At 37.6% G+C, this 16,671-nt stretch overlaps 1 protein-coding gene across 1 annotated transcript in view; it reads left to right on the top strand.

Annotated features, from left to right (window-relative positions):
- Positions 1-16,671, top strand: part of LOC101166204 (neuronal acetylcholine receptor subunit alpha-7-like) — a 34,908-nt gene that overhangs the window by 11,024 nt on the left and 7,213 nt on the right. Inside the window, exons 2-7 of the mRNA XM_023952892.1 lie at positions 1,031-1,170; positions 1,630-1,674; positions 6,426-6,535; positions 9,292-9,371; positions 12,313-12,480; positions 12,553-12,747. Of these exons, the coding sequence (XP_023808660.1) occupies positions 1,031-1,170; positions 1,630-1,674; positions 6,426-6,535; positions 9,292-9,371; positions 12,313-12,480; positions 12,553-12,747 (738 nt within the window). The remainder of the gene's footprint in view (positions 1-1,030; positions 1,171-1,629; positions 1,675-6,425; positions 6,536-9,291; positions 9,372-12,312; positions 12,481-12,552; positions 12,748-16,671) is intronic.

The following is a 16,671-nucleotide window of genomic DNA, read 5'->3' as shown; positions in this document are numbered from 1 at the left end:
AAATGTTGGAACATATTTCTGGGGTGATTTAGGTCCTGCTAGGTCTTTCTAACTACTGAGGCTGCTGAATTTGATTAGGGCTTGAAAGAATGAGCTTCTTTCTTTTATACATCTGAGCTCAATTCCAGCAAAATACTGCACTCAGCTGGCAATTAATCAAATATTGCCCCCGTGCAGTATGATAGCTAAAAATGTTCTGGGCGGTAATAAAGAAATATCTTTGGAGTGTAACATACATTAATGTCATTGTGCTGACCCCTCAGTGAAATTCGATTATGGTGAGATCAGCGTGGGTGGGGTTGGGATGGGGGGCATCCACTTGGGACTCAGCTATGGACAAAGACAAGCTTTCAGCTAATCTTTTCTAATGAAAACACTGGATGCAACAGAGAGGAAAAGAGAGGGGAGATTCCTCCAGACAGCTCTCTCTGCCAGATCATCAGGATAATGTGCTCTCATAGGTAGTTTGGGGTAATCGAGCTTTAGGAAAATGAATGGACGAAGACAGAAACACTCATTTGCTCAGAAAGGAAACAACAGTGTGGTAAAATGTGTTCAAATGTGAGATTGGACTGCTGCGTGGTGTTGTTTGATTTTTTTTCTTTCTTGTCTCCATCACTGCCTCTAAGGTTTTTCAGAGTCAGTCCCACCATGTCCCTAACAGTTTAGATATGTTCTGTTTATGTCTGTTCATTTGTAAAGGGCTTCAAGGTTATCACCCCAGTACCAGTACATTAGATATATACAGTAACCACTTTGCACAGTTGCGAGACTAAAGAAAAACCACTTAGAATGGGTTTTTAGGCTGTTTCTAAGCAATTTTTGTGGAGCTCCAAAACAGCCAGGGGGAGGAGGCTTTAACTGTAAGGCAGTGCCGTTGCCTAGTGATTTGTATATTGAGCTTACAAACACGTTAACTTGTGAATGGCAAAGGTTTTTCCTGAAGAATATTAACAAAATTAATGAAATGGGAAAGTCAACTTACCATCTGTAGTTTATACTTACATGTAAGTGTGCCTGTATTCTGTAGTTTCTCATCAAGGACCGAACCAGCGCAGACTCTACAGTGACCTGATGTCAACATACAACCCTCTGGAGAGACCAGTCTACAATGATTCTCAGAGCCTTACCGTCCACTTTGGCCTCAGCCTTTTGCAGATTATGGATGTGGTACGGTATTTATTAATAGAAATGTTGTTGTACTTTTGATTAGATTCATTTATATCTCATTAATCAATCAGTCCATGACGGAAAGTTTAATTGATTCAGTTTTAAATTAAAAACAGATGAGATACATACAGTAATAGATAAATACACTTTCACATTAGGATGAAATCCTCACCCATATCTGTACAATAGGATAAATGCCAATTTCCTGGACATAAAAACATTCAAATATGAGTTTTGATGTCTTCAAACTGACAATGCAACAGAAAACCTCAATTCAGCTGGAGGTACAGTCCTGAAATTTTATAATCAAACGACATAAATATAACAACAGGAAGTATTTATATTGTTTATTACAACAAAACTAAGGTATAAATCTTCTACAGTGTATCAGTGTTTAATTTGAGAAAAATAACTGTCTTCATATGTTTTTGCTATATAAATATACTTTTTTCCCAACAGGATGAGAAAAATCAAGTTTTAACAACCAACATTTGGCTGCGACTGGTAAGACAGTTTTCTTGATAACATAGGCAACCATTTACAGAAATACGTCTACTAATATCAAAGTGTAAATCGATGATTTTTCTTGGAATTTTTATTCTGCTTGTGGTAAAGTTATCCTCTTCTTTGCTACTTGAGTATCTCAGGGAATGCACAGAATGAATATTTAACTGCGTCTTCTTGTTTTTTTTCTTCTTTGTTATTTATTTTCATCATTTGCATAATCACATAATCCCAGAATAAAAAACAGTCTTGTTTTTCTTTAAGGATGCACTGCAGCTGTTCCGTTTACTTAAAAAAGTGTATGGTAGTAAGTAGTACTGTTCCCATAATAAACTTATAATATTGGCTATATCTAATGTTGGGGGAACAAAGTGTTGCTGTTTCTTTTGTTTTTTTTTTGTAATTTTAGGCGGCTGTGGTTTTTTTGTAGAAATCATCTAGACCCGTGGTATCCAACCACCGGGCTGCGGACTGGCACTGTTCTGTGGATTAATTGGCACCGGGCCACAAAAAAAACAATAAATTATGCCTGGTTCTTTTTTTTTCTTTTAATTTTTGACAATGTTTTATTTTAAAAGATCTTTTATTTTGAAAAATAACCGAATTCTGGTTGGAGGCCCGGGGGAAGACCCAAAACATGCTGGAGAGTTCACGTCTCTCGGCTGGCTCGGGAATTTCCAGGGGACCCTCAGCCAGTCTGGAGAGATGGAAGTCTGGACATGTTTTTTTTAGACAGCTGCCCCGCGACCCACTGAATTTTGTGCTTTTTTTTGCATCAACATTTGTTCAGTTGTATTTCCATGAGATAGACCCCGTGAATGTTCAGATTGTATCTGTGTTGTAAAAATATTCCACAGCTTGAAATCTTCATAGTATAAAGGCCCGTACACACCAGGACGAATATTCGCCAGGCGTTATTCGCCAGCGTTTTTCGCCACGTTTTTTGTGTTCACACCCAGGCGATTTTCGCTGACGATGAGTGGAGTGAACATGCAATTTCATTCCCTGACATTAGATGGCGCTTAATGTAAAACAGAAATACTCCTGTACACAAGGTGGCGCTGCGCAACTTTACGCTTCTTAAAGTCGCTTTTCACTCAGAAGAAGAGAGCAAGTATTTACGCGCTTGTCAGAATAATACAAAGAAAACATGAATATTTCAAGCACCAGTAGCTCCAACTGGTGCTTGGTTCGGGGATATTTTAGAATGTCCGTCATTATTGCTTCGCGGCAGCGTAGACGCTACTTGGCGTCTATCTTCTTCGCTGGTATGTGTGCTCAGCAAGGCAGTTTTGTGTTTGAGCGCCCCCAAGTTGTGTTTTACTGTAACTTCAGAAGCTCCAGACACGTGAGCAAAAGCGCCATTCTCATTGGTTGAGTAGATTTCGACGCGATGCGTCGAAAAAAAAAAACGAACCCGAGGCGTTTTTTTTTTTTGACGCTTTAACGCGTGGCATTTTTTCGCGTCGGTGTGCACACTCTCGTTGGTGCCCTTTGTTTAGTCACGAGGCGTTAAACGTCGGCGAAAATCGCCGGCGAAATTCGTCCCGGTGTGAACGGGCCTTCACATGTGCAATATTTTCAGAGGCCAATTGTGATTTGCTATTCAGGGAATGTGATTCTGAGAAAAATATATATTTTCTTTGTCAGCATCACAACACAAAGACCACACAACTATTTTCTAAATCCCATTTACTAAAGATAAAAATTGATTCTCTTCTACTTGCAGAGATGGTTAAAATATACCCTGGTGACTAGCCTCTTCCTTTTTTGATTCTGAAAGAGCGAAACATCAATGTCTCCTCTGTGGAGTACGATGAAGAGTTTCAACACGCATATTCTAGTGCAGCTTGTCTATTCTGTGACACCGGTTCCCTGCTGCTGCATCGTCAGCAAGCGCTAGCAAGGCTGTTTGGCCCACTCTAAATCATTGTGGAATCACAGCAGCAGTCTTAGTCTTTACCACACACATAAACACACACTCATCCAGTCAAAAAAGCACGGGCAGCATTCACAGTGTGTGTCTGAATAGATGTCTCAGTCATTGGGCTAAAATGAAATCTATAGGAAGAAGAAAAGAATGTGGTTGATTTTTGAACAATTAATTAATTATGACCTTATCTGTTTTTAATCTAACCTAATAATTATTGTGAAAAGCTTCATTTTGAAGTATTTTCAATTAAATGTATGACATTACGAAACAAAATTGAATAAAAAAAATTGGTCTTATGAAGTTTTTTGAAATAACAGACTTCCAACCATTGACTGTATATGATGACTGGACTGAAAAATCCCTCCCCCCTTGGGTATTAAATAGGAAGTACCCGCTCATCCCAAAAAGCTGGAATCCCATAGATTCTATTGTGAAATACTCAGCCATTACTCATTCACTATTTGTAAGAATAACCAATTTTGCTCTGTGACATATTTTTAACATGTTCACATTTTTTTTCATGATACGCTTCTCTTTAGTTCAAATTATTCAAATTATAAACTGTCCGATCAGATGCCTCAATCATGGTAAGCGGTCTTGCGTCAAACGTTTGAAGCTTTGATTAACAGATCTTCCTGAGCCCACTTTCAGTGGTAGGGGTGTGGCCTTCTAACATGCTGACTTCTGATTGGACAGAGTGGTTGCGATAGAGATGTGGACTAAGACAGACACAGACCAATCACAGCTTACTGAGGACGTCTGTTTCTAACATGGTGATGGACATATCGCAGAAAAATGGCAACTGAATTGACTTCATTTGGTTGGAACAGGGAGTAATTTTCTATGGGAGACGCCACACTCACTCTGTCCAGGACTACCGGTACATATACAGTCAATGCTTCCAACCTTTTACTTTTGCACGACCAGTTTCGACAATAAGGAAATAAAAACCAAACAGAAAACATCAGGTCCAGAGTGCTCTAATTTAACAAATGAAAAAAAAAATTGAGAACACTTCTCAAACAATATTGACCACAAACCTTTTATTAATACCATAATTCAAATGTATATAAATGCTATTTCACATATATCTTTACCAGTTTATCAATTTATCACAACAGCAAAACAGTAGAGAACTTGATTGGCTCTATACTTTCCTTTAATCAGTTTGAATTTGAACATTTTGAAGACTTGGGTGGTTCAGAAAAGGAAAAAGAGAAGAGAATATAAGAAAGAGGGAAGTAGACACAAAGAGGTGACACCAGAGGAAATGAACTATTAAGACTCTAGACTTTGTTTCTTTTGCCTTATTATCTGGACAAAATCAAGCAGGAAGAGGTGAACTTTCCCGCTAACATCCTTTTATTTTGTTCTGGACACCACTGGAAACACAAATTCATATGATGATTTCTCAGATCGTAGCAGCACTTCAGCCTTCGCCAATTAGGAGCTTCGCACTCCGTTATGTGAAGCAGCTGCCGTTCCCAAGAAAAAAAGCTTGTCCGCAGTTAATCCGAAGGAGGACCGCAGAAGGCGGAAATGCTGCTACGTAGTCCTGAGAAGCTATGTAAAACCATCAGAAGTTCACAACCATCACAAAGCCCTCTTGTCTGCCGCTAACACAAAGCTACACTGCTCCTAGACATGTCTGTTTCTCTTAGCAGCCGGACACACGGAGAAAGCACTGATGTCATCGCCCCGCCTCCCCTCTGGAAATGCTTATTCGAATTGAATAATGCGACAAGGTTCGCGGGGTGGATGTTAAAATGAAAATGCAATCCCGTATTTGTATTTTCGTTTTAATTATGACACACAATAAGCGGTTTTTAAGTAGAAAAGGAAAAAGCATTTTGAAGTATTGCTTTTTCATTTTATTTTTGAGTCATTTGATGTAGTTACATTTTGGAAATGAAAAAGCATTTCTGTTAATTCATTTAATTGTCAAATTAGACATCTCTAAAGGAATTTTGCCACACATTTACCAGAGAACTTTTTGAAAATGAAATGTCAAATACCATTTTCTTTATCATTTTAATTAGGTGACAGAATAAGCAGTGTAGAAGAAGGAAATGAAAAAGCATTTTGGTGGATTGCTTTTTCTTTTTAATTTTGAGTCAAAAAATGCATCTTCATTTTGAAAATGGAAAAGCATTTCTGGTTTTGACTTTTATTTTTAATTATGCTACAGAATCGCTTCCATAATTCAACGAAGGAAGATCATTTCCTATTTGACATGGCTTATATGGATTAAGTTGGAAATCAGCCCAAACGATTGAAACAACACAATTTTCTTAAACCTTACAGCTGGTTTGTGCTTTTTAATGAGATCAGTACAGTTAAATTGATTTTAGTACTTAGTGATTTAAAAGGATCGTATGGAACGCAAACGTGTGACAATAATCAGTCAGATTGTCAGAATTAAGATCATGGCACGGAATCAACTAAGACAGCTTAAAAGGAAGTATCTGTAAAATGTTAGTGTGCATTGTATAAAAACACAGATCAGCCAAAATGTCAAAAACTACAGCCCAAAAGTCATGAATATGCAGCAACAGATGCTTTCCCTTCTCTTCTTGCATGAATAAAATGTCAAAATTATAAACCTGTTCAGTCATAGATCCTGATAAAAGCTCCTTAGTCCAAACGAGCGGTTTCAAAGAGCATAAACTTAACCCGAGCTCACGTTGCTGACATGTGACCGCAATGTGAAAAAGCTGTTTTAAATCCCTGATTTACCTAAGTCAGACCCCATCCAGGAAATATTTGAGATGCCTGAGTGTAAAACATGAAAAGTACCTAATGTTTTTGCGTTTCACAGTACTGGAACGATCATTACCTGCAGTGGAACTCCTCAGACTATCCAGGTGTGACCAATGTAAGATTCCCGGACCATCTCATTTGGAAGCCCGACATCCTGCTCTATAACAGGTAGGCCTTGCAAAGACAGATCTGCTGCTCTGTAATTGGATGTGCATGGTGGCAGCCTCAGCATGCATGCCATGCTCTCCTCGCGGAATAATGAAGGGACCTTGGAGGAATGATACTGCTTTGGATTTTTGTGTTGCAAAGAAAAAACAAGGCTTTTACTAAATTGCTGGCTTTGATGAGCAAAGAAAAGATACTGCGCAGTATAAAGTCTTTGTTACTAAAATTGTTTTTTTTAAAGGAAGTAGAAAAGATTTAACTGGTAATTAAATGAACACAAAGAGAAATAAGCTTGTTTAAAATAAACTCTCAACAAATTGACAATATAATATAAATTACATTTAGCTCAAATAAAAAGTATTTCAAGTTTAAGCTTGAGCAATGGATAAATGTAGTCTTACTTTTAGCTTTGTGCAATTTTTCTTTTTCTTTTTTGGCTTGAAACAAATCTTGTCAGCATTTACTGAGTGGAGGCTGCTGTGAGTTTGCCTCTAAAATGAGTTGACAGAGTGGCCTTTAAATCTAACACTTCTACATGTTAATTAATTGGAGATCCTGAGAAAGAGTGCAACATTCTGGGTGCTAATAGCACATTATTCAACAGAGCTGGTTGTTGTGTTTGTAAATCAACTCACTTGTGGAAATTACATTTTGTGGTCCCCGCTAAACCAACAGCAGGAATTTTTCCGTTTTGGTTGTTTTTTTCATTTGATTTTCATGAATTATTGAGTTTTTAAAAAACAACACTAAGGAGTAGGTGGCGATGTTATTTTTTGCATTTGCAGATGAATGCAGTTGACAAAAAAATAAAAAACACGATGGATTTTAGAGTTGCTTGTTGCTTTTTTGAGCTAGAAAAATGTTTATGAATTTTTAATTTTAGGCTTTATTAAGAGTCTTTCTTAAATTATCTATTTCTAAGACCATTTTAAAATCTGTCACACTATGTCTACAAAATTTCATCATTTATTAACTATTTACTTTATTATTTTTCATATATTTGGTCAAAAAGTTTACCAAAATACTTTCATGTTTAAACAGGCCTAGTCCAAGTTTTTTTTCTCCAATTTGAAAAAAATAAAACAGATTTTATTATTCTTTTTTTTAATCTAAAATTGAAATGTTTTTTACATTCTAGAATTTCTTTTTGTAAGTTTTTTTCATTACCGGCTGATTGTAAATCACAAATTAGTGTGGCAACACTGAAGTGGGAATAAGGGGAAATGAAAGAGTCATTTATTTTAGTAACCATGACAACTTGATAAACACTTTGCCCGAGTTTGTTTTCATTAAACCTTTTGTGATTTAGAGGAAAAATATAAAGCTCAAAACCTTTTCAAAGGTTTAACATTATATTTCATTCACCCATAAGATCTTTGGACAGACAAAAATTCAAAAAGAAAATGTAAATGTAATAAATAAAGTATATATGAAATGTAGAAAGGATTCTATTTGTTTAACAGTATTTACAAGAAAAGCATTTGCAACATATTATTTTCAGAAGTCTTAATCATTCAATTTTCAGTTCAATCCCTACCCCACTGCAAAAAATAACATAGAATACAGACCAGCATATCAGATTTTGTTTCTTGTTTTTCATTTTTTAGCTAGTGTATTTTTTTTTTATCTTTACTACATGTTGCTCCTTCATCTGATTTAAAGAAACAAATGGTTGCAATAAGGTGGATGAAAAAGTGAGCTACAGCTGTGGCCAGAAGGGACCCGATGGGTCTGTCATGGAGGGTTGTTGCTGGTACCTGAAAAAACGAGGCTTTCTGCAGGGACAGTGTGGGGGCTTAAGGTTGGGGCTGGTGCTGCATCGTAGGCAAGATCATGAAATAAGGTTATTACTCTGTGTCATAAAGCAGCGGCGCCCTGCTCCAAGGGCAGAGCTGTAGACACAAAGGGGGATAAATTCTTATTGAAAAGTGCTTGGAGAACGATTACCGTTTATCTTTTGCACTGAAGTCAATTCTTAAAAAAAAAAAAAAGTTATATAAGTGTGATTCATTAACTTCTTTTGTCCTAGGCTTTTGTTTTTCATTTTGTCCACACATGTGGACACTTGGTTGCATTAATTCACTAAAACATTTTATGGAACAGGAAGGTTAAGTATTGGTGGTATAAAAAAGTATAGGCTGTTAGCAAGGAACAAAGACATTGTGCATCAATATTTGCCCTCTGCTTTGAAGTCATGTAGAAAAGTCTAGATTTTAGATTTTTAACTAAAATTTAGATTTTTTTAATTGGAACCATTATGGCTATGAAATAAACTTGTTTTTAAAAAAAGTGTTTTTAAAAGTATTTTTATCCTCTACCTGGTAGGATCACATTATTCACTCTATAGAATCTGAGGAGACCACAGTGACAGGTACGACAGTCTCAATCCACTATGGGGGACACAGAACATGTGGTGCTTCATTTGTCATTGTCAAACTGAGAGAATCATTTTCTCTGAAACAAGAGAATTTGTTGTTGTTTTAACTTTAGCTCAACTCTACATAAACCTCTGGGGAGTCAATTTAGAAGTATTGGAATGGGTCTATAGGAAATAGAGAGAATGAGGAGAAATGAGGAATGACTTTCATCTGATGTGATGCACGTTTGCTCTATAATTCCACCCACAGCATTAATTCCATACAAAAATAAAAATGTATTCCACCATGTCTGTTCTCTGCAGTTCTTCTTGCTGTATAGATGTACAGCACCATTTCATTTGGTTTGTATTAACCGTAACCTACGTTATGTAACATCAACAGTGCAGATGAAAGATTTGATGCAACGTTCCACACCAACATACTGGTCAACTCCTCAGGCACCTGTTCCTACTTACCCCCAGGTGAGAGCTTTTCAATTGAATTTTTAATTTACAACTTGAAGGCATAATGTACCAATTTCCTTTGATGAGAATCATTTCTCAGGATTTAAAAAACTCTTTACAAAAGCAATTACCCTATTTTTCAGACTATGGTATGAGTCACAATAGCCAAAAATGCAAAAGAAAGAAAAAAAAATCTTAAATAAGTCCCTTTAGAGTATAAGTTGCACTTTTGGGAGAAATATATTTAATAAAATACGGGAACAAGAACGGACACTTCTTCTTAGCTGGCACTAGTATTTTGAAAAGGACGCCACCTTTATGTCACTCCCAAATCCAAGTCCCTGATTGGTCAAAGTTCAACTGGTTTAACTTTTATCATGCATTCAATTGCCAGGCATTTTTGTATGTAGAGCCCAAAAACAGACTTAAATACTTTTGTAGCGACGTGTGAACGCAAGTTTTGAATGCAGAAGCCTGAAACGCACATATATGCACGTTTACATTGACTTTTCAATGGAAGCGGTCACTCAAACTTGGGTTTCCCCAAGTAAGACTGAGCGGCGCTTCTTCTGTGTTGCTGTCAGTAACAACTACTGATACACACACCTACAATGCCCTCTAACAGTTGTTGCTATATACATTTTTTAATCACATCTAAGTCGCACCTCTGGCAAAACTAGACAAAGGGATGGAGGGGAATGCATAAATAAACTACGATCAATCCTCTCCGATATGACTACCATCTGTCAATATTTATTCACGGTATAGACAAAAATGATATTCTAGGAGGGAAGACTGGTGGAAGTAGCTCTGGCTTTTTTCTATAAGGTTGCTAATATTGTCATGAATGTGGTTTGTGGAGGACCTGTATGAATGAGACCAGAAGACACGGTAGAATTTTTAGTATTTTAAGTAATGGGCTTAATTAATAGATGTTTTCAAGAGACTGCTTGAGGATTGGTGGTCATGGAGACCCGCAAAAATATTTTCTAAAAGCTAAATTTGTCTCTAGTCTTTGAAATCATGTTTTTTTAACTATGCTCTGATGATGGCAGTAATCAGCACAGAAGTAACACAGTGGTTCATTACGAAGGTAATCAGAGAGCTGATGACAGGAATGTCTGATTTCAGAAGGGCTGAAGGGAGTAACAGCTGATTAATTTCTACCACCTCCTGTTGAGGACAGATAATATCTGTCTGCACAGAGAGGATCAAGAGGACTGGATAGACCGGATTGTCACAAGTTTTCTAAAGTGGCTCACAAACTAGTGTTTGAAAAGGCTATAGATGAAAAGAGAAATACTTTTCAATCACTTTATTTATATAGAACTTTTCATCAACGTGCTGACGTAACCGCAACAACAATAAAAGACAAACATTGAATGGAAGGGAACGCTGTGGCTAAAATCTGGGGAGGCACTGCATAGATTTACGGTAAAAAGTTCAAAATGATAAACAACAAAAGTCATAAAATACTTAAAAACTCCACAAATAAATAAACAAATTGATTTGACGAGTCATTTTAAAGCTAAGTTAAAAATGTGTCTTTAATTTACATTTAAAAATCTCCATAGAAGCAGGAACCCTCAGATTATCAGTATATTTAATTTCAGCATATTTGTCACTTCAGATGTTATTTTCTGTTTCAGTCAGTAACTCAATATTGTAAACTAATGGATTACATGTAAACAGTAATACCAAGTACCATATTTTTCTGACAATACTGTATTTCGCTCTGGAGTATATGTCGCAGACACAGAAAATGCATCATAAAGAAGAAAAGAATGTAAGTCACACTTTTGGGAGAAATGTATTTAACAATAAATGAGAACTAGAACAGACATTTCATCCTGAAAGGAAAATCATTGTGACAGATTATATTACAGCAATAGACTAAATATCTGCATGCTTCACTACTGTAACTGTATTTAACCCAGTGAATATCAGCACAACATATGAACAATTATTAAGATAACCATAGCATAAAGAACAAGCTAACAAGTCAACTAAACTCATTATCGCTTTAAATCCCTAAATGCATTGAATTCTTCATCAACTTTTACTCTGCGTTGTTGTCAGTTGCAATTACTGTTACCCACACCCTACAGTGCCCTCTAGAGGTTGTTAGTAGGAAAATAATGAACGCATGAGCCTAGTCATTTCTTTTTTAATCGCATAAAAGTTACACCTGGGCATAAGTTGCACCGCCAGCCAAACTATTAAAAAATGTGACTTGTATTCCAAAGAATATGTTAATCCGTAATGTATTACAGTTTGGAAGTAGTTCAAGGATTCCTTGATAAACTTCTCTTCCCCTTTTATCCCTGGCCTGACAAAAGCCCTAGCCCTGTTTTCCATCAGCATCTTAATCAACAGCAACATAAATAGCTCTTTCGCTGAATTTCTTCAGTGCCTCTGCCACAAGCAAATTACCCCTTAACTTATTTCAAATGAGTCCTCACTGAATTCCTTATTGGAGAGTAAGTGGTCATATTGCATGAACCAGACACCACTACCATATACAAATGCATGCGTGATCAACAGGGATAAAACCTTTGAATTTTATATTAATTAATTTATTTATTTTTGTGTGAGCGTGTCTGAGGTTCGTTGCAGTGAAAAATGGTCCCTCTATCTGTTTGATCCTCTTCTGTTTATTTCCTCTCCATCTTTTTTACAGCCTGTGACAAAGGACAGGCCTAATTTCCTGCCAACTGCTGATATCTTTCTTAAGTGCCAGTGGAAATTTGTTTGGTGGCTTCCTGATAAATTACCTCTTCTCTCATCCCGTTGTCCTTTTGATTTGACAAAGTGGATGGAACCATTTGTACCATTACAGTCTTTCTTATGTCTGCCTTTTAGACATCATGGAATGTGATTTTTCAATTTATGTCTCCTTCTATTTGTTAAAGCAAAAAAGTGATCTTTCTCGACTTTTCATGTTTTCCTTTCATTCCAGGAATCTTCAAGAGCACCTGTTATATTGACGTGCGCTGGTTCCCCTTTGATGTCCAGAGATGTGAGCTGAAATTTGGCTCATGGACATATGGAGGCTGGTCCCTGGACTTAAAGATGCTGGAGGCAGATGTGTCTGGTTACATTGCCAATGGAGAGTGGGATCTTGTTGGTAAAAGTACCATCCTGTGACCCTGATATTTCTCCCTATGACATACACATGTGCCTAATTGTCCTTTTGCAGAGGTTCCTGGACAAAGAAACGAGCGTTTTTATGAGTGCTGCGATGAGCCATACCTTGACATCACTTTCACGGTGGTGATGCGCAGACGGACCCTCTACTATGGCCTCAATCTGCTCCTTCCCTGTGTCCTGATCTCCACTCTGGCTCTGCTCGTCTTTCTTCTGCCTGCTGACTCTGGAGAGAAGATCTCACTAGGTTTGAGGAACTGAAACACATATATATACACACAAAAAATTCATACGTCCCTTTATACATCCTATACACTCACTGGCCACTTTACTAGGCACATCTGTCCAACTGCTTGTTAACACAAATTTCTAATCAGCCAATCACATGGCAGCAACTCAGTGCATTTAGGCTTGTAGACATGGTCAAGACAATCTGCTGCAGTTCAAACCAAGCAATAGAATGGGGAAGAAAGGCATTTGAAGTGACTTTGAACATGGCATGGTTTGGTGCCAGACGGGCTGGTCTAAGGATTTCAGAAACTACTGATCTACTGAGATCTTCACCCACCACCATCTCTAGGGTTTACAGAGAATGGTCAGAAAAAGAGAAAAACATCCAGTTCTGTGGATGGAAATACCTTGTTGATGCCAGAGGTCAGAGGAGAATGGCCAAACTGGTTCCAACAATAACTCAAATAACCACTGGTTACAACCGAGGTTGGACAATAGAAAATTGGAAAAATGTTGTCTTGTCTGATGAGTCTCCATTTCAGCTGGGACATTCAGATGGTAGGGTCAGAATTTGGTGTCGACAACGTGAAAGCATGGCTCCATCCTGCCTTGTAGCAACGGTTCAGGCTGGTGGTGGTTGTGTAATGGTGTGGGGGATATTTTCTTGGCACATTTTGGGCCGCTTAGTACCAACTGAGCATGGTTACAATGCCACAGCCTACCTTAATATTGTTGTCCATCACTGCATGACCATAGTTTACCATCTTTTGATGACCACTTCCAGCAGGAAAAGGCGCAATGTCACAAAGCTTGAATCATCTCAGTCTGGTTTCTTGACCATCATGAGTTTACTGGACTCAAATGGCCTCCAGTCACCAGATTTCAATCAAATAAAGCACTAGCCTCATGGATGTGCAGCCGACAAATCTACAGCAACTGTGTGATGCTATTATGTCAAAATGGGCCAAACATAGTTTCCAGTACCTTGTTGAATTGATATCACCAAGGATTAAGGCAGTTCTGAAGGCAAAATGGGGTCCGACCCGGTACTAGCATGGTGTACCAAATAAAGTCGCCGGTGAGTGAATGTACCAGTAGTATAGAATATCTCTACTTTTAGCACAGCACAGTAAGTAACTTATTGTTTACGTGATAAAACTGAAGTTCATCATATACATTTGACTAAAGCCATAGTCACAACTGCTCTTATGGGTGGACTGTCTTCGAACAAATCTGTGGAGGGCATGCAGGTGGCCCACAGGAAAAATCAAAGTTTTTGACCACTTATTGAGCCAGTAGAGTGAAAACATTCACACACATTTTTCTATGAGTATACTACAGGTCGTAGTGAATACTTATACAACACAAAAGGGTAAGTAAGGGGGAAATAGGGGAGACACAGGTGTGTTTTACAAAATTTTCATCGTGACCCCTTAGAGTGCATGCGACTAAAGGTTAAAGCATTTTTTCCTGTTGGGTCCTGTAGAGTTCTGTAACAGGTCAGTAAAGGGGTGAAGGCAAACACATCTCTTTGTCCCAAACAGTAAGGGATCACAATTAACCTGCACTGCTTCTTTACTTAGCTATGATGTTCTCCAAATGCTTCAAACACATAAACAGAGTTGATGATTGTTGAACTGATTTGCAGCTGATTATTTTCAAGGAATAAATCGGCACAAAACTGTTTAGTTGCATGTTTCTGTGAACAAAGAAAATAGGATTTCTTTTCTTCAGAAAAAGAAACTGTTTAGCTTCCCACTTACTACTGTAAAAACCAATCAAGCTCAAGGACAAAGCCCCAACAAGGTGGTTTATGCCCTCCACTGCAGTCAGAAGTGCTCTGATCTGTTCATGAAGAAATAAAACAACCTGTCCACAAAGCATGGCTCAGCACAAAGGAGCCACAACAGATGGAGGGCTCTGAGACATTTTCTGTCTCCTGTGTACAGTCCTGTTTTGACATCTTTCCCAGGAGACTGGAGTCCCATCCACACCTGCCACATACAAACAACAGACAATTACCAAATGTCTACACACCTGTCACACTAAAATCCTCACAAAGTAACACAGTATAGGATTCTGATGATCACTGGATCATTGGCAATTGAATCTTTCTTTTTGCATGACTGGTCCACATATTGAAGATCTGTACTATAGCAGTGAGGGACACCACAAATTATTGTATTGATTCAGTACCAAATAAAAACAAGCTAAATATGTTCATCCATCGCCAATACCAGGAGAATTCTTTTCATTGTCACTGGGTTGCTGGAGTCAGGGATATTAGGATTCAGGAAGTTTTGAACAGCTAAAGGGTCCTGAAATGAGGTCCTGAGATGTTGGTTTGTACGTGAGCGCTAGAGGAGGTTCAGAGAGAGCGACGGAAAAAGCACTTGTGATGGTGAAAGTCATGAGGTCCGAGCAAGGATCGTACATGAAAAACAGATAAAAGAAAGTTCTAAAAACTCATGTACGCCTGAATTATCATCAGAGAGTATGCAAAAGTGTGCAATATATATATATATATATATATATATATATATATATATATATATATATATATATATATATATATATATATATATATATATATATATATAGGTGCGTACTTTACTATTTTATCTAATATTTATTTTATAATCATTGATAATTCATAAACTATACGTAGTAAAATACACAAATCTTTGTGAAGTAAAAGTGCAGGATGTGTAGGACAAGTATATACTAGTCATGGCTTGGAATTATGCACCAAAGTTACTTCATTTAACTTCTGATTTGACAACTTCTAATATATCATCAATAAAAAATAATGTTTCTGTGCTCAAAAACTGCACTGTAAAAGTACACAAATCTTTGGGAGGAGATTGCTTTTTTGTGAGTATTAATTTCATTCTTGTAGTAATACACAAACAGAATAGATAAGGCATTTCATTCTGAAAATAGAAAGCAGGGAAAATTGTGTTTCAAGCTCTGCTGTAAAGCGTGTAGCAGGCTCCGCAGCAGGACGGCTGGGTCAGGCGGGGCATCTCCGTTTCTCTTGCGATTGAGGAGGCAAGGGGGGCGACCCGGGCGTCAATAAACGTCCCTGCAAGCTGAAGTGGGAAAGGGGAAAAAAGTGTGTCAGAGTAATTAAACACAGTGACGTATGTCTCTGAGGATGTTTGATTGGCTGTTCTGCATGTCAATCAAGTGACATATTACACAATGAGGATAATGATGTGCTGACAGATTTTTTTTTTTTAAATTTTGATGGCCCTGGATCTATCATCCCATCTGTAATAAGGAACCCCTGATGTCGGCTATGAAATGAAAACCACCATAACTGCACTTCCAACAGCATCAAAAGTGCGTCTTTTAATAAGAGCAACTGCACTGCAGCCAAGAAAAATATTAAACTACTCATCCACTTATCTAAGAGTGTTTGTGTGTCTGTGTCGGTGTAGATCAAAATCAATACTAACAGTATTATCAATATTTGGATCAATCAGCCTACCCCCACTGTGCCAAACCCTCTCTATTCGTCAGCATTTAAAAAGCTGAACTTCCCCACTTTCAACGTTTATGAGCAAAACATCCTTTAGGTGAACCTTTTAAACACCAGCTAAAGAAAAGACACTAACATGACCTAGATGAATTAGAGAACATACACACACATTAAAGCGTATTCACATACTAATTGTAGTCGTTTGGGGCCTCAATATTCCTTTTTAACTACTTGCTGATCATTTAAATAGATTGAACTTTGACCTCCAGCTCTCATAGATATGGATTCCATCTGAATATGAAGCAAGAGAAACCTCACCTCCAGGAGTGAAGCCTTAACTCTGAATCAGAAAATTCCACTTTGGGGTTAGAAAAAAGCATTTGGCCCAAATGAAGGAGAGAAGCTTTGTTCATGGGTTTGAAGCTGGAACGTGGAGTTGACACACAAAGGCTTCTG

Source organism: Oryzias latipes, chromosome 3, assembly GCF_002234675.1.
Source record: "Oryzias latipes chromosome 3, ASM223467v1".
Lineage (NCBI taxonomy): Eukaryota > Metazoa > Chordata > Actinopteri > Beloniformes > Adrianichthyidae > Oryzias > Oryzias latipes.
Note: the sequence above shows the minus strand (reverse complement) of the source record. Positions and strands in the feature narration are given on the sequence as shown.